The sequence below is a fragment of the Pseudophryne corroboree genome, chromosome 6 (genome assembly GCF_028390025.1).
Source record: "Pseudophryne corroboree isolate aPseCor3 chromosome 6, aPseCor3.hap2, whole genome shotgun sequence".
Classification (NCBI taxonomy): domain Eukaryota; kingdom Metazoa; phylum Chordata; class Amphibia; order Anura; family Myobatrachidae; genus Pseudophryne; species Pseudophryne corroboree.
This window is the reverse complement of record NC_086449.1, coordinates 192441498-192454768: the sequence shown is the minus strand read 5'-3', so window position 1 is coordinate 192454768 and position 13271 is coordinate 192441498. Positions and strand designations below refer to the sequence as shown.

The window sequence follows — 13271 nt, the reverse complement described above, 5'->3', positions numbered from 1 at the left end:
TGTGTGTGTGTGGGGGGGGGGGCGTACTGTCATGTTACATAATATGTACTGAGGCACTGCAATGTGGCACAATATGAACTGAAGTCCCTATAGCATAGCATAATATGAATTGGGAGTTGTAATATGGCATAATGTGGCATAATATGATGGGGGTACTACAATGTGTCATCATATGAACTGGAGGCACTACAATGTGGCGTCATATGAACTGGAGGCACTACAATATGGCACAATATGAATTGGGGGCGCTATAATGTGGCATAATATGACATGGGGGCACTACAATGTGGCATCATATGAATGGTGTTGTACCTGTATTATTATTATACTGGAGACACTATGTGGCATAATGTGTACTGGCAGCACTACAATGTGGCATATTGTGAACTAAAACATAACTTTATTAAAAAGTGATCGGCACATAATATAATAGAATAATTTACCTTAGTGTGCAGCCAAGAAGAAAAATAGGGGCTACCCAAAAACTCTACCAAATTTCTGTAGTAATAGGTTATTTCTAGGGTGTTTTAAAACCACTAATATAGTATTATATATTATTCTTGTTGGGCTATTTACAGTATAAATAAGATAATGTCCATTCCATATGGGTAACATAATATACCAAGTGGTTTTATAAAAAAATAGGAATTTAATACCAACCGGTAATTCCTTTTCTCGTAGTCCGTAGGGGATACTGGGATGGAATAGTACCATGGGGTATAGATCAGGTCCATTGGAGCCTGGCACTTTAAGAAATGTTCAGTGTGTTGGCTCCTCCCCCCTATGCCCCTCCTGCAGACTCAGTCTAGAAACCTGTGCCCGAGGAGACGGACATATTTTGAGAGAAGGAAAACATACAACAGCAGTGAGAAAACGAACCAACATACAAGAGTAAGGGATAGTAACGCTAACCAGAGCAGGAACGGGGACAACAACAGCAGAGCCAACCAAGAAAACTTACGACAAGGTAGGCAGGAAACACAAAGCACTGAGGCGCCCCAGTATCCCCTATGAACTATTAGAAAAGGAATTACCGGTAGGTATTAAATTCCTATTTTCTCTAACGTCCTAGGGGATACTGGGATGGAATAGTACCGTGGGGAAGTCCCAAAGCTCCCAGAATGGGTGGGAGAGTGCTGAGACCCCTGCAAAACCACCTGACCAAACTGAAGGTCTTCACCGGCCAAGGTATCGAACGTATAGAACCACACAACGTGTTCGAACCAGACCAAGTAGCAGCTTGGCACAGCTGCAAGGCCGAGATGCCACGGCAGCCACCCAGGAGCAACCCATGACCTAGTGGGCCTGAATAGAACTCTGCAGTGGCAATGCTACTGCGGAATATTCCTGTTAAATAGTCAACCTGAGCCAACGAGCAATGGACTGCTGAGAAGTAGGACATCCAATCTTGGAAGCGTCATAAAGGACATTTAGGGAGTCAGACGTCCTGCGACGAGCTGTCCTTTTGACGGAAAACTTCAAAGCCCAAACCACATCCAAGAACTTAGGAGCAACTGATGCGTCAGACATCACTGGAACCACTATCGGTTGATTAATGTGGAAAGCCGATACCACTTTCGGCAAAAACTGCGCCGAGTCCTAAGCTCCGCCCTATCTTTGTGAAATATCAAATAAAGGCTCTTACAGGATAAGGCCCCCAATTTCGACACACATCTTGCAGAGGCCAGAGACAGCAACATGACAGTCTTCCAAGTAAAATATTTCAAGTCCACAATGTGTAAAGGTTCAAACCGGTCCGATTGGAGAAAAGCCAGGACCACATTGAGATCCCACAGAGCCATGGGAGGGACAAAGGGTGGTTGAATTCGAAGGACACCCTTCAAGAACGTCTGTACCATTCGGAAATACCGCCAGCTGCCTCTGGAAGAATATGGAGAGAGCCAATATCTGATGGAGCCTAACCTTAGGCCCATATCCATGGCTGCGTGCTGGAAGAGCAGAAACGGGCAAGTTGAAATTCTACAGTAGAATATCTTCTACCCTTACACCAAGAAACATATTTCTTCCAGATACGGTGGTAATCTTTAGACATGACCACCTTACGGGCTTGGACAATAGTCGAGATAACCCTGGAGAGAAGACCTTTTTTGGCTAAAATCTCCCTTTCAGCCTCCAAGCCGGAAAACATAGCTGCAGTAAGTCTGGATAGATGAATGGCCCTTGCTGAAGAAGAACCTTGAGAAGCGGTATAGGCCAGGGCTCTTAGAGAGACACAGTCAGGAGGCCCGCATACCAGGCCCGGCGAGGCCAATCTGGGCAATTAGAATTGCTTGAATGTTTTCTCTTTTGAGTCTTTTTAGAACTCTGGGAAAGAAAGGAATTGGAGGGAACAGATAGACGAACTTGTAAGTCCACAGTGCCGTCAGAGCATCCACCACTGCAGCCTGCAGATCCCTTAACCTGGAAGAGCAGCGACACAGCTTCTTGTTGAGATGAGAAGCCATTAAGTCTATCAGCAGACAGCCCCACCGGCGAACCAGCTGTTGAAACACCTGAGGGTGGAGTTTGTGTCTGAGGGGAAGTCCGCTTCCCAGTTGTCCACTCCTGGAAAGAATATTGCCCTTGCGTTGGCTTCCACCCAGAGTATCCTTGACACCTCTCGCATTGTGGTCCAGCCTCTTGTTCCTCCCTGTCGGTTTATGTACGCCACCGCCGTGGTGTTGTCCGACTGCACCTGTATTGCCTGATGTCGGAGGAGATAGGAAGCCTGCAGAAGAGCATTGTAAATTGCCCTGAGAACCAGAACATTTATTAGAAGCGAAGACTCCTGACTCGACCACTTTCCATGGAACTGAGCCTCTTTGTGTCACAGCTCCCCAACCGCAGAGGCTGGCATCCGTTGTCAACAGAGTCCAAGACCGGGTTCCAAAACTCCGACCTTCCACAAGATGAGAGACCTGTAGCCACCACAACAGGGAGAATCCTTGCTTTCGGCGACAGTGATATACTCTGGTCCATGTGCAGGGGAGACCCTGACCACCTGTCCAGCAGATCCAGCTGGAATAGACAGGCATGGAATCTGCTGTACCGGATTGCCTCGTAGGAGGCCACCATCTTGTCTAGTAGGCGGATGCAAAGGTGTACTGAGATCTTGCGGGGCCTGAGCACAGAGCGTACCATAGCCTGAATTGTTAAGGCTTTGTCCATGGGGAGGGATACGCTTTGAGACACCATGTCCGGTATCATTCTCAGGAACTGAATTCTCTGTGATGGTTCCAAGTGAGATTTTGGGAAATTAGGATCCACCCATGGTCCATAAGAAGACGAGTAGTCAAGTTGATGCTGTTCGGCAGACTCTCCCGGGACATCGCCTTTATGAGAAGATCGTCCAAGTAAGGAACTATGGGGGTAATTCAGAGTTGATCGCAGCAGCAAATTTGTTAGCAGTTGGACAAAACCATGTGCACTGCAGGGAGGACAGATATAACATGTGCAGAGAGAGTTAGATTTGGGTGGCGTGTGTTCAAACTGAAATGTAAATTGCAGTGTAAAAATAAATCAGCCAGTATTTACCCTGCACAGAAACAATATAACCCACCCAAATCTAACTCTCTCTGCAAATGTTATATCTGCCACACCTGCAGTGCACATGGTTTTGCCCAACTGCTAACAAATTTGTTGCTGCGATCAACTTTGAATTACCCCCTATGTTCACTCCCATCATGCAGAGTTGCCGCATCATTTCCGCCATGACTGTTGTGAAAACCCTTGGAGCCGTGGGGAAGCTAAAGGGTAAGGGCTGGAACTGGCAGTAATGGTCCTGTATAGTGAACCGGAGGTAAGCCTGATGAGGGTCCACAACAGGATGTATAGATATGCATCCTTCATATCCAGGGATACCAGGAATTCCCCTACCTCCAGGTCAAAGACCACCGCTCTTAGAGATTCCATTTTAAACTTGAACACACGTAGGTACGGTATCAGAAATTTGAGGTTCAAGATCGCCAGCAACGAACCGTCTGGTTTCGGTACCACAAATAGGCTGCAATAAAATCCCCAGTTTTGAAACAGAGGGATCGAAACAATAACCTGCGTTTGTAGCAGTTTTTGAATGGCGTCCTGCAAGGTAACTCTTGCTACAGGTGAAGCTGGTAAGCTTGACCTGAAGAATCTGTGATGAGGGAGTGCTTGAAATTCCAACCGGTAACCCTAGGATATGAGGTCCCTCATCCAAGGGTCCCGGCAGGATTCCGTCCACACCTGGGCAAAATATTGTAATCGAGCACCCATCTGAAAGTCCCCCGGCAGCTGGGGCCAACCATCACGTGTAAGCTTAGTGGAGGAGGATCCGGAGGCCTGGGCCAGAGATCCAGCAGCCGCTGGTTTGCGTGATTTATCTATTTCCTCCAGCTGCATTTGAGGCACCTCTGGCTCTGCCTCTAAACCAGGGCCGGTTCAAGCCCGCTCTGCGCCCCGGGCAGGAAATGGGTGTGGCTTAATACAGGGGGCATGGTCAGTTACGCCCCCTGTACATTAGTAGCGCCGCTTGAATGCTGAGCGGTGCGCGATGACGTCATCGCGCACCGCACAGCAAAGGTACTCTCCACGAAGGGAAACTAGACGCTACGCGTCTAGTTCCCTTCACAGGAGGCACAGACGGGGGACACAGCGGGCAGCGGAGGGCACAGCAGTGGCGGATCTTGCCATGGTGCGGCGCCTTCCGGATGGCGCCAGCGCCCTCCGGAAGGCGGCGCCCCGGGCAAAAGTCCTGCTTGCCCGTGGCAAGATCTGCTACTGCTCTAAACCTGGCCACACAAAAGGACTGTAGAGAGGGCCCTGGATAGGGATGTCTAACCGGAGGTGCAGCAGACGGCAGATAGGTAGACTTACCCGCGGTTGCTTGAGAAATCCACTTGTTTAGTTCTTCCCCAAACAAGGCATCCCCTGTAAAAGGAAGATTTTCCACGCCCTTCTTCGAATCAGCATCCACTGTCCATTGTCACAGCCACAGCGCTCTGCGAGCTGAGCCCACCATAGCGGTGGAACGGGCATAAATGAGGCCTATCTCCTAGATCGCCTCACCCATGAATTAGCAGCATCTTGGATATGGTGTAGTAGAGTCAGGATCTTATCCTGAGGCAGCGTGTCAAACCCCTCAATTACAATACCAGACCATTTAACCATGGCCCTGGTGATCCAACCGTAAGCAATGGTGGGCCTCTGTGCGACACCTACTGTAGTGTAAATTGATTTTGAGTGTAGTCTCAATTTTTTCGGTCAGCCGGGTCTTTGAGAGAGAGAGAGCCCTGGGTACAGGCAGCACAATCTTACGTGACAGCCTGGACACTGAGGTATCCCCACACGGAGGGTTCTCCCATATTTTCCTATACTGAGGCGGGAAAGGGAAAGAATTTAGCAACCGTTTAGGGTTTTAAATTTCTTGCCAGGATTTACCCACGCCTCTTTAAGTGAGTTTAATTCTTTGGAGACAGGGAAAATGGCAGAAGATTATGGTTTTACAGTAAAAAAAAAAAAAAACACTCTTCCTCAGGTTCTGTCACCTTATCCGGTAAGTTGAGGACTACCCTAATAGAATAAATGAGGGCCTCCACACCCTGAGACAGAGTATAGGGGGTAATTCCAAGTTGATCGCAGAAGGAAATTTTTTAGCAGTTGGGCAAAACCATGTGCACTGCAGGGGAGGCAGATATAACATTTGCAGAGAGAGTTAGATTTGTGTGGGTTATTTTGTTTCTGTGCAGGGTAAATACTGGCTGCTTTATTTTTACACTGCAAATTAGATTTCAGATTGAACACACCACACCCAAATCTAACTCTCTCTGCACATGTTATATCTGCTCCCCTCTGCAGTGCACATGGTTTTGCCCAACTGCTAAAAAATTTCCTGCTGCGATCAACTTGGAATTACCCCCATAGTCACCATCATGTCCACCTCACGTTCATCCAGATCTGGCATGTCATTATCAGAGCCAGATTAGAGTACATGTGGGAATGCGCGTTTATGAGAGACCAGCAGGGGGGGCTGAGGAGCCTGTCTGTGGTCAGCAGCCTTGACTAAAAAAATCATCCACATATTTCTGTAGGATCTGCCTTTCGTGTCTAGCCAACTCTGTATTAATATTAATAATCATTCATTTAAATGATTCCAACCACTCAGGTTCATGTATACTACTACCCTGTGAAGGGACAGAACACTGAGTACTGTACATAGTTGTTTTGCACGAGGGACACACAGCCTTCTAGCCACACATTCTGACACAGTAGGATGAATCACACACAGTATTTGAGAAAAAACACAGTGCAGTGAAATAAGACAAACAGTGAAATAACACAAAGTCCCAGACAGTCCTGAATGGAGTGATATAGAGAGGGACGAGACCAGCACACAATGCCACACAGTGCTCTGCTGGGCATAAACCAGAGCCGCTGATGTTAGTGTTAACCTATATGCTCCCTCCTTTCTATAAATCCCCCTGGTACAGTACAAGGTGATTTAGCAGGATCTATGGAGGAGCAGCGCGTTGCATGCAGCCTGGATGTCAGCAGCAGCTGGAAATGGCGCCTCTGAGCCACTGGTCCCGCTCTTCAGGAAGCCCCGCCCCCATAATGGCGCACGGTTTCTCAATAAGGTTATACTGGCTTTGTGTCAGATTTTTTTGTAAAATGGAGTTAATACCCCTATTTACACCAGTGCCAGTGTGGTGGTCCGCAGCGGGCACCCCAGCCCACAGCCAGGTGCCCGCAACACCCTTATGCCGCCATTGTCACCAGGGACCCGCTAACCGGGATCCTGGTGTCTGTACTCACTGCACCGCATCTTCGGCATCTGTTAGGGGTGGCGGCATGCTGCCGACGTGTGCGCACACCCTGGGGGCATGTGAAACAGCGCCTCAGGAGCTAATGTCCTGTCAGCGGGGATACGAACCATTAACCTTATAGGAGGTTGGTTCAGTTGCCCCCCTAAGTCCCACGACGCAGGCAGACTGGTGCCAGCCAGTGCTGCCTGAAAATAACAAACTAAAATACATTTCTGATGAAAATTCCAGAGAATGCACCCGGCTCCTTGGGCACATTTTTCTAAACTGAGTATGCAGGAGGGGCATAGAGGAGAGGAGCCAGCACACACTAAACATTTCATAAAGTGTCAGGCTCCAATGGACCAAATCTATACCCCATGGTACTATTCCATCCCAGTATCCCCTAGGATGTTAGAGAAATATTAAAAGTATATCTGATATCACAGTGTCCTTGAAGATTATTAACTTCTGTAATGGACACACAATAAATATATACAATCTCTACTTACCAGCCCGTCAGCATGATGGAGCAACAACTGAATTGCTCCATCGGCGCTATCTAGTGTTCGCCGGCATGCACAACACTTTAATTCCCCCCACAGAGGTGAGGAGCCGCGTTAGCCTTTTATTATATAGGATAAACAATAATATAAATGCACATATAGAAACATTAGGAACAAGCAATAAAAATAGAGCATAAAATAAAATGTAAAAGTCTAATTTTGTGGTTGCAACATGTTTCCTTAAGTAGTGAATGTAAGATTGACTATTTGGTCCTTATATAGGTGGTCATTCCGAGTTGTTCGCTAGCTGCATTCGGTCGCTGTGCAGCGATGAGGCAAAAAAAATGCACTTCTGCGCATGCGTACGCGGTGCAATGCGCACGCGCGACATACTATTACAACGAACAGTGTAGTTTCACACAGGGTCTAGCGATGCTTTTCATTCGCACAGGCTGCCGCAGAGTGACTGACATGAAGGGGGCATTTCTGGGTGTCAACTGACTGTTTTCAGCGAGTGTACGGAAAAACGCAGGCGTGCCAGGAAAAACGCAGGCATGGCTGGGTGAACGCAGGGTGTGTTTGTGACGTCAAATCAGGAACTGAATGGTCTGAAGTGATCGCAAGCGCTGAGTAGGTTTGAAGCTACTCTGAAACTGCACAAAATTATTTTGTAGCCGCTGTGCGATGCTTTCATTCGCACTTCTGCTAAGCTAAAATACACTCCCAGTGGGCAGCGGCATAGCGTTTGCATGGCTGCTAAAAACTGCTAGCGAGCGATCAACTCGGAATGACCACCATAGACAGATGTATAGAGCCTAATTGATAATTACAGGATTGGATGTGAGATATGATAAATAGATGACATGCAGGGGCGGATTCAGGGGTGAGGCCTTCTCCCCCACCTGCATCATTTTATTATTTTTATTGATTGGTTATAAGACCTCATTTGATGAGAGCCAATTTAATCGAATAATTAAAAAAGCCACTATTATTATTATTTTTTTTATATATTATATATACATATTTACTAAAGAGGACATCTTATAGGGGCAGTATGCGCATGTCCAACCCATTTACACTCAATTCAAGGTGACATATGGTTCAGTACAGTGGATATATTATGCAGTTACTGGTACTTTTTGGGCTGACAGTACCAACACAAGCATCAAGTGCCGCCCCCAAACAAGTGCCTCATCTGCCTAATGGGAAATTCGCTACTGATGACAAGGATGACTGATAGAAAATGTGAGGGGGGGGGGGGGGGGGAGTGGGAATTACATTTTCATAATATACCTATTTATTATATATCTTGCCCCATAGATGTATGGCCCACACAAGTCAGACCACGAAGAAATGTTTTATAATTTCCATTTTATAATTTTAGTTATTGCTGTCTGTGCCAGTCCCACACTAATTAAAAAATTGTAAATTATTAATTTATTTATTAACAGTTTTTTATTTCTTATAACAGTTCCGTTGCGCTTTACAATTGGAATTAATGAAATGGGCAAGTAGTGCAATATGACAAATACAGAAATGATTATTGTACAGAGCACATATTCACCACTAACAAGAGTCGTCCATAATGTAGGTAGGTACTGCACAGCGCAGGCCACCTGCTTTGCTCTCACTCACTTTGTATGTCATCCTGAGACAGGAACTTGGTCTGTAGAAAACACAAAAATAGTTACATAAACCCGCTCTGCCACATATAGACATGCAAATAGTGTAAAGAAAAGGTGGAATTTGCTTTAACATTACTCATGCTGCTCCCTTCCTATTGAATCAAATAGAACTGCCTGGTAGCTTTTGATCAATTCATTTAACTGAAAGTAACTTACCATGTTTACTGTCTGCGCTGTGCTTCCTGCTTTGTGCGAGATGTTAAAGTCCACACAGGAAGACATAGGACATCCTGTCATAATTATTCTATTGCCATGGAGACCGCGGGTCAGATTCCAGCATTATACACCAGATAACAGCTCCTCCAGGTTCTATTACCTCCATAAAACAGCTGTCACACAAGAATCCTCATGAAGCATTTATAAGTTGCTGGGAGCACAACCTTGGTCTTGGATGATTGTCATACTTGCCATTACATTGTACCCATACCAAAAGTCAGGATTCTTAGCTTCTAAATGCACTACACCATTATACTATTGACTCTGGTCCTGATTCCGATTTGTACCTAAACCCGATGATTTACATAGAAATCCAATTGTGGGGGAACAGCGCATACACAGGACCTGTTCTGAGTATGTGCAGAACTGGACCTACGTGATCGCTGGCTGTCCCCCCTTAGCTAGAGAATGACTGACATGCTGCTGTGTTTGGGGGGCAGAGTGAGGGAGCAACTGGGACTGTTCTACAAAACTGAGGCTTGTCCCTGTTTTATAGGCGTGCCGAGCTCAGAGTCTATGTTGTCTGATGCACACTGCCTGGACACGGCAGGGCCCTCAAGTGCAAGAGAATTTTTCTTTTGCTCATTTTTTGTCATTTGCTCCGTATTTGAGTATGCGCAACTTAAAGCAGCAACATGTGAATCACAGTTGTACACATCTCAGATATGTCTCTTCTGAGTGGCTGTAACTTTGTGGCAACTGGGTATTTGCACGTAGGATGCATTGTGACGGTGTGTTGTTGCCATGCAAACAGAATTGTGGGCTAATCCGAGGTGAGTGTAACCAGTTTTCTCTTACGTCCTAGAGGATGCTGGGGACTCCAAAAGGACCATGGGGTATAAACGGGATCCGCAGGAGCTTGGGCACACTAAAAAGACTTTGACTGGGTGTGAACTGGCTCCTCCCTCTATGCCCCTCCCCCAGACCTCAGTTAGACTTTGTGCCCAGGAGAGACAGGACACACACTAGGCGAGCTCTACTGAGTTTCTCTGGAAAAAGACTTTTGTTAGGTTTTTTATTTTCAGGGAGACCTGCTGGCTACAGGCTCCCTGCATCGAGGGACTGAGGGGAGAGAAGTCAGACCTACTTCTGCTTAGGTAAGGGCTCTGCTTCTTAGGCTACTGGACACCATTAGCTCCAGAGGGTTCGATCACTTGGTTCGCCTAGCTGCTTGTTCCCGGAGCCGCGCCGTCACCCCGCTCACAGAAGCCAGAAACCGGGTGAGTATTAGAAGAACCGAAGACTTCAGACGGCAGAAGACTTCAGTAACGGAGGTACAGCGCTCCATGCTCCCACACACACCACCAACGGCACTTCCAGGGTACATGGTGCTGGGGGGGGGGGGTCGGCCCTGGGCAGCAGTTACTGAGGTTTTTGGTACTGGTAAAAGCCATATTCAGTGCCCGGACACCGTATATAAGACCCCCGCCAGTATAAATAATTCAAATTTGAGCGGGACTGAAGCGCGCCGGGAAGGGGCGGGGCTTAGCCTCACAGCTCACCAGCGCCATTTTCTTCTCTCCACAGCCGCTGAAGAGAACGCTGGCCCGGACCTCCAAGCTCCTCACACGTAAAAAGGGAGCTAAACGGGGGGGGGGAATAATTTGGTGCTTTTGTTATTATTATTACAGCGCTGCTGACATATATTATTGTTGTGCAGTATATGGGCGCTGGGGTGTGAGCTGGCATACTCCCTCTGTGTTTCTCTCTCCAGGCTTCCCTGTAGGCTGTCCCCTTTATTCAGCCAGTGTGTGTGCTGGGTGTCGGTACTTCATGTCGGCATGTCTGAGGCTGAGTGTTCCTCCCACGGAGGAAGTTACTGGGGGCGCAGAAAAGGAGCTGGAAATGGCTCTGTCGGCACAGCCGACTGCTGATCGGGTTGCTATGTTGAGTTCACTTAATGCTAATGTGGCTTTGTTGTCTAAGAGGCTTGATAAATCTGATTCTCAGACACAAACATGGAGAAAATCCATGAAGGATGCTTTGGCTCAGGTGCAGACCCCTTCAGGGTCACAAAAACGTTCATTTACCCAGATGGTAGATAGATAGAGATGCCGACACGGACTCCGATTCCCATGTCGATTTTAATGAGGCTACTTTACACCCAAGGGTAGTTAAGAGTATTCAGTACATGATTGTGGCTATTAAAGATGTTTTGCATATCTCTGACGAACCTGCTGTTCAGGAGACAAGGATTGCCTATTTAAAGGGAAAAAACCTGAGGTGAAGTTTCCTCCCTCTCATGAAATGAATGCTCTTTGTGAAAAAGCTTGGGAGTCGCAGGACAAGAGGTGGCAGATTCCCAAGAGAATTTTTATGGCGTATCCTTTCTCCGAATGTCGACAAGGCTCTATCCCGTTTTTCCAAGAAGGTGGCGCTTCCGTCCCCTGACACGGCTGCTCTCAGGGATCCGGCGGATCGCAAGCTGGAGACGTCTTTGAAGGCCATTTTCGTTAATACTGGTGCATTGCTCAGACCTGCTGTGGCGTCGGCATGGGTGAGTAGTGCTATTGCTAAATGGGCTGATAATTTAGCTTCTGATATGGATACCCTTGATAAAGATAATATTCTTTGGACTCTTGGTTATATCAAGGATGCTGCAGATTACCTAAAGGAAGCTCTCCCCTTCAAAGGTAGTGTCTTGTTTGGTGACGGCCTGGCTGACCTGGTGTCTACCGCTACTGCGGGTAAGTCATCTTTTCTTCCTTATGTTCCCACACAACAGAAAAAGGCACCCCATCAACAGATGCAGTCCTTTCGACCTAATAAAGGTAAAGGCTCGTCCTTCCTCGCTTCAAAGGGTAGAGGAAGGGGAAAGAAGTTGCCTGCAGGATCAGGCACCCAGGTCCAAAAGTCCTCCCCCGCCTCTACCAAGTCCACCGCATGACGCTGGGGCTCCCCTGCGGGAGTCCGTGCCGGTGGGGGGCCATCTCCGGATCTTCAGTCAGGTCTGGGTTCAATCAGCCCTGGATCCTTGGGTCTTAGACATAGTGTCCCAAGGGTACAAGCTGGAGTTTCAGGAGATGCCCCCCCCCCGCCGCTTTTTCATATCGGCCTTGCCAGTTTCTCTTCCAGAAAAGAAGTAGTAAATGCTGCGATACAAAAGTTGTGTCAACACAGGGTCATTGTTCCCGTTCCCCCGTCCCAAAGGGCGGAAGGGTTCTATTCGAGCCTCTTTGTCGTACCGAAGCCGGACGGTTCGGTCAGACCGATTCTGAACCTAAAATCCCTCAATCCATACTTGAAAACTTTCAAGTTCAAGATGGAATCTCTTCGAGCTGTGATCTCCAGCCTAGAAGGGGGGGATTTTATGGCATCAGTCGACATAAAGGATGCCTAATTACACGTCCCGATTTATCTTTCGCATCAGGTCTTCCTGAGATTTGCGGTGCAGGATTGTCATTACCAATTTCAGACGTTGCCGTTTGGGCTTTCCACTGCCCCGAGGGTTTTCACCAAGGTTATGGCAGAAATTATGGTACTCCTTCGCAAGCGAGGGGTCACAATTATCCCGTACTTGGACGATCTCCTGATAAAGGCGAGGTCAAAGGAACAATTGTTAAAGAATGTGGAACTCTCCCTGACAGTTCTGCAACATCACTGTTGGATTTTAAATTTGCCAAAGTCTCAGTTAATTCCGACGACTCGGCTGCCCTTCCTGGGCATGATCCTAGACACGAAGCTTCAGAGAGTGTTTCTTCCGGAGGACAAAGCTCTACAAATACAGACCATGGTCAAGGAGCTTTTGAGACCGACAAGAGTGTCGATTCATCAATGCACTCGAGTGCTAGGGAAGATAGTGGCGGCTTACGAGGCCATTCCGTTTGGCAGGTTTAATGCCAGGGTGTTTTAGTGGGACCTGCTGGACTCACCTACACAAGCACCGGAAAATAAGTCTATTTTCCAGGGCCAGGATCTCTCTCCTGTGGTGGCTGCAAAGCTCTCACCTCCTAGAGCAGGGGTGGGGAACCTCTGGCCCGCAAGCCGTATAAGGCCCGCGAAGCCATTTGCTCCGGCCCACCCGCTTCTCTCAGTGAGACACGCCGCCGCTCAGTCCGGCGGCAGCGTGTCTCAGCTGTCAGGACAGG

General features: G+C 47.6%; 1 protein-coding gene across 2 annotated transcripts in view; it reads right to left on the bottom strand.

Moving 5' to 3' along the window:
* The window catches only part of CALML4 (calmodulin like 4), a 30987-nt gene extending 21403 nt beyond the window's left edge, over positions 1-9584 (bottom strand). Inside the window, exons 1-2 of one of the 2 annotated variants that reach the window (XM_063930390.1) lie at positions 9124-9584; positions 8918-8948 (exon numbers count right to left, since the gene is read on the bottom strand). In XM_063930390.1, the coding sequence (XP_063786460.1) occupies positions 8918-8948; positions 9124-9204 (112 nt within the window). In that variant the 5' untranslated portion in view covers positions 9205-9584. The remainder of the gene's footprint in view (positions 1-8917; positions 8949-9123) is intronic. The other variant, XM_063930391.1, reaches the window with a different exon arrangement.
* Positions 9585-13271: the final 3687 nt, after the last annotated feature.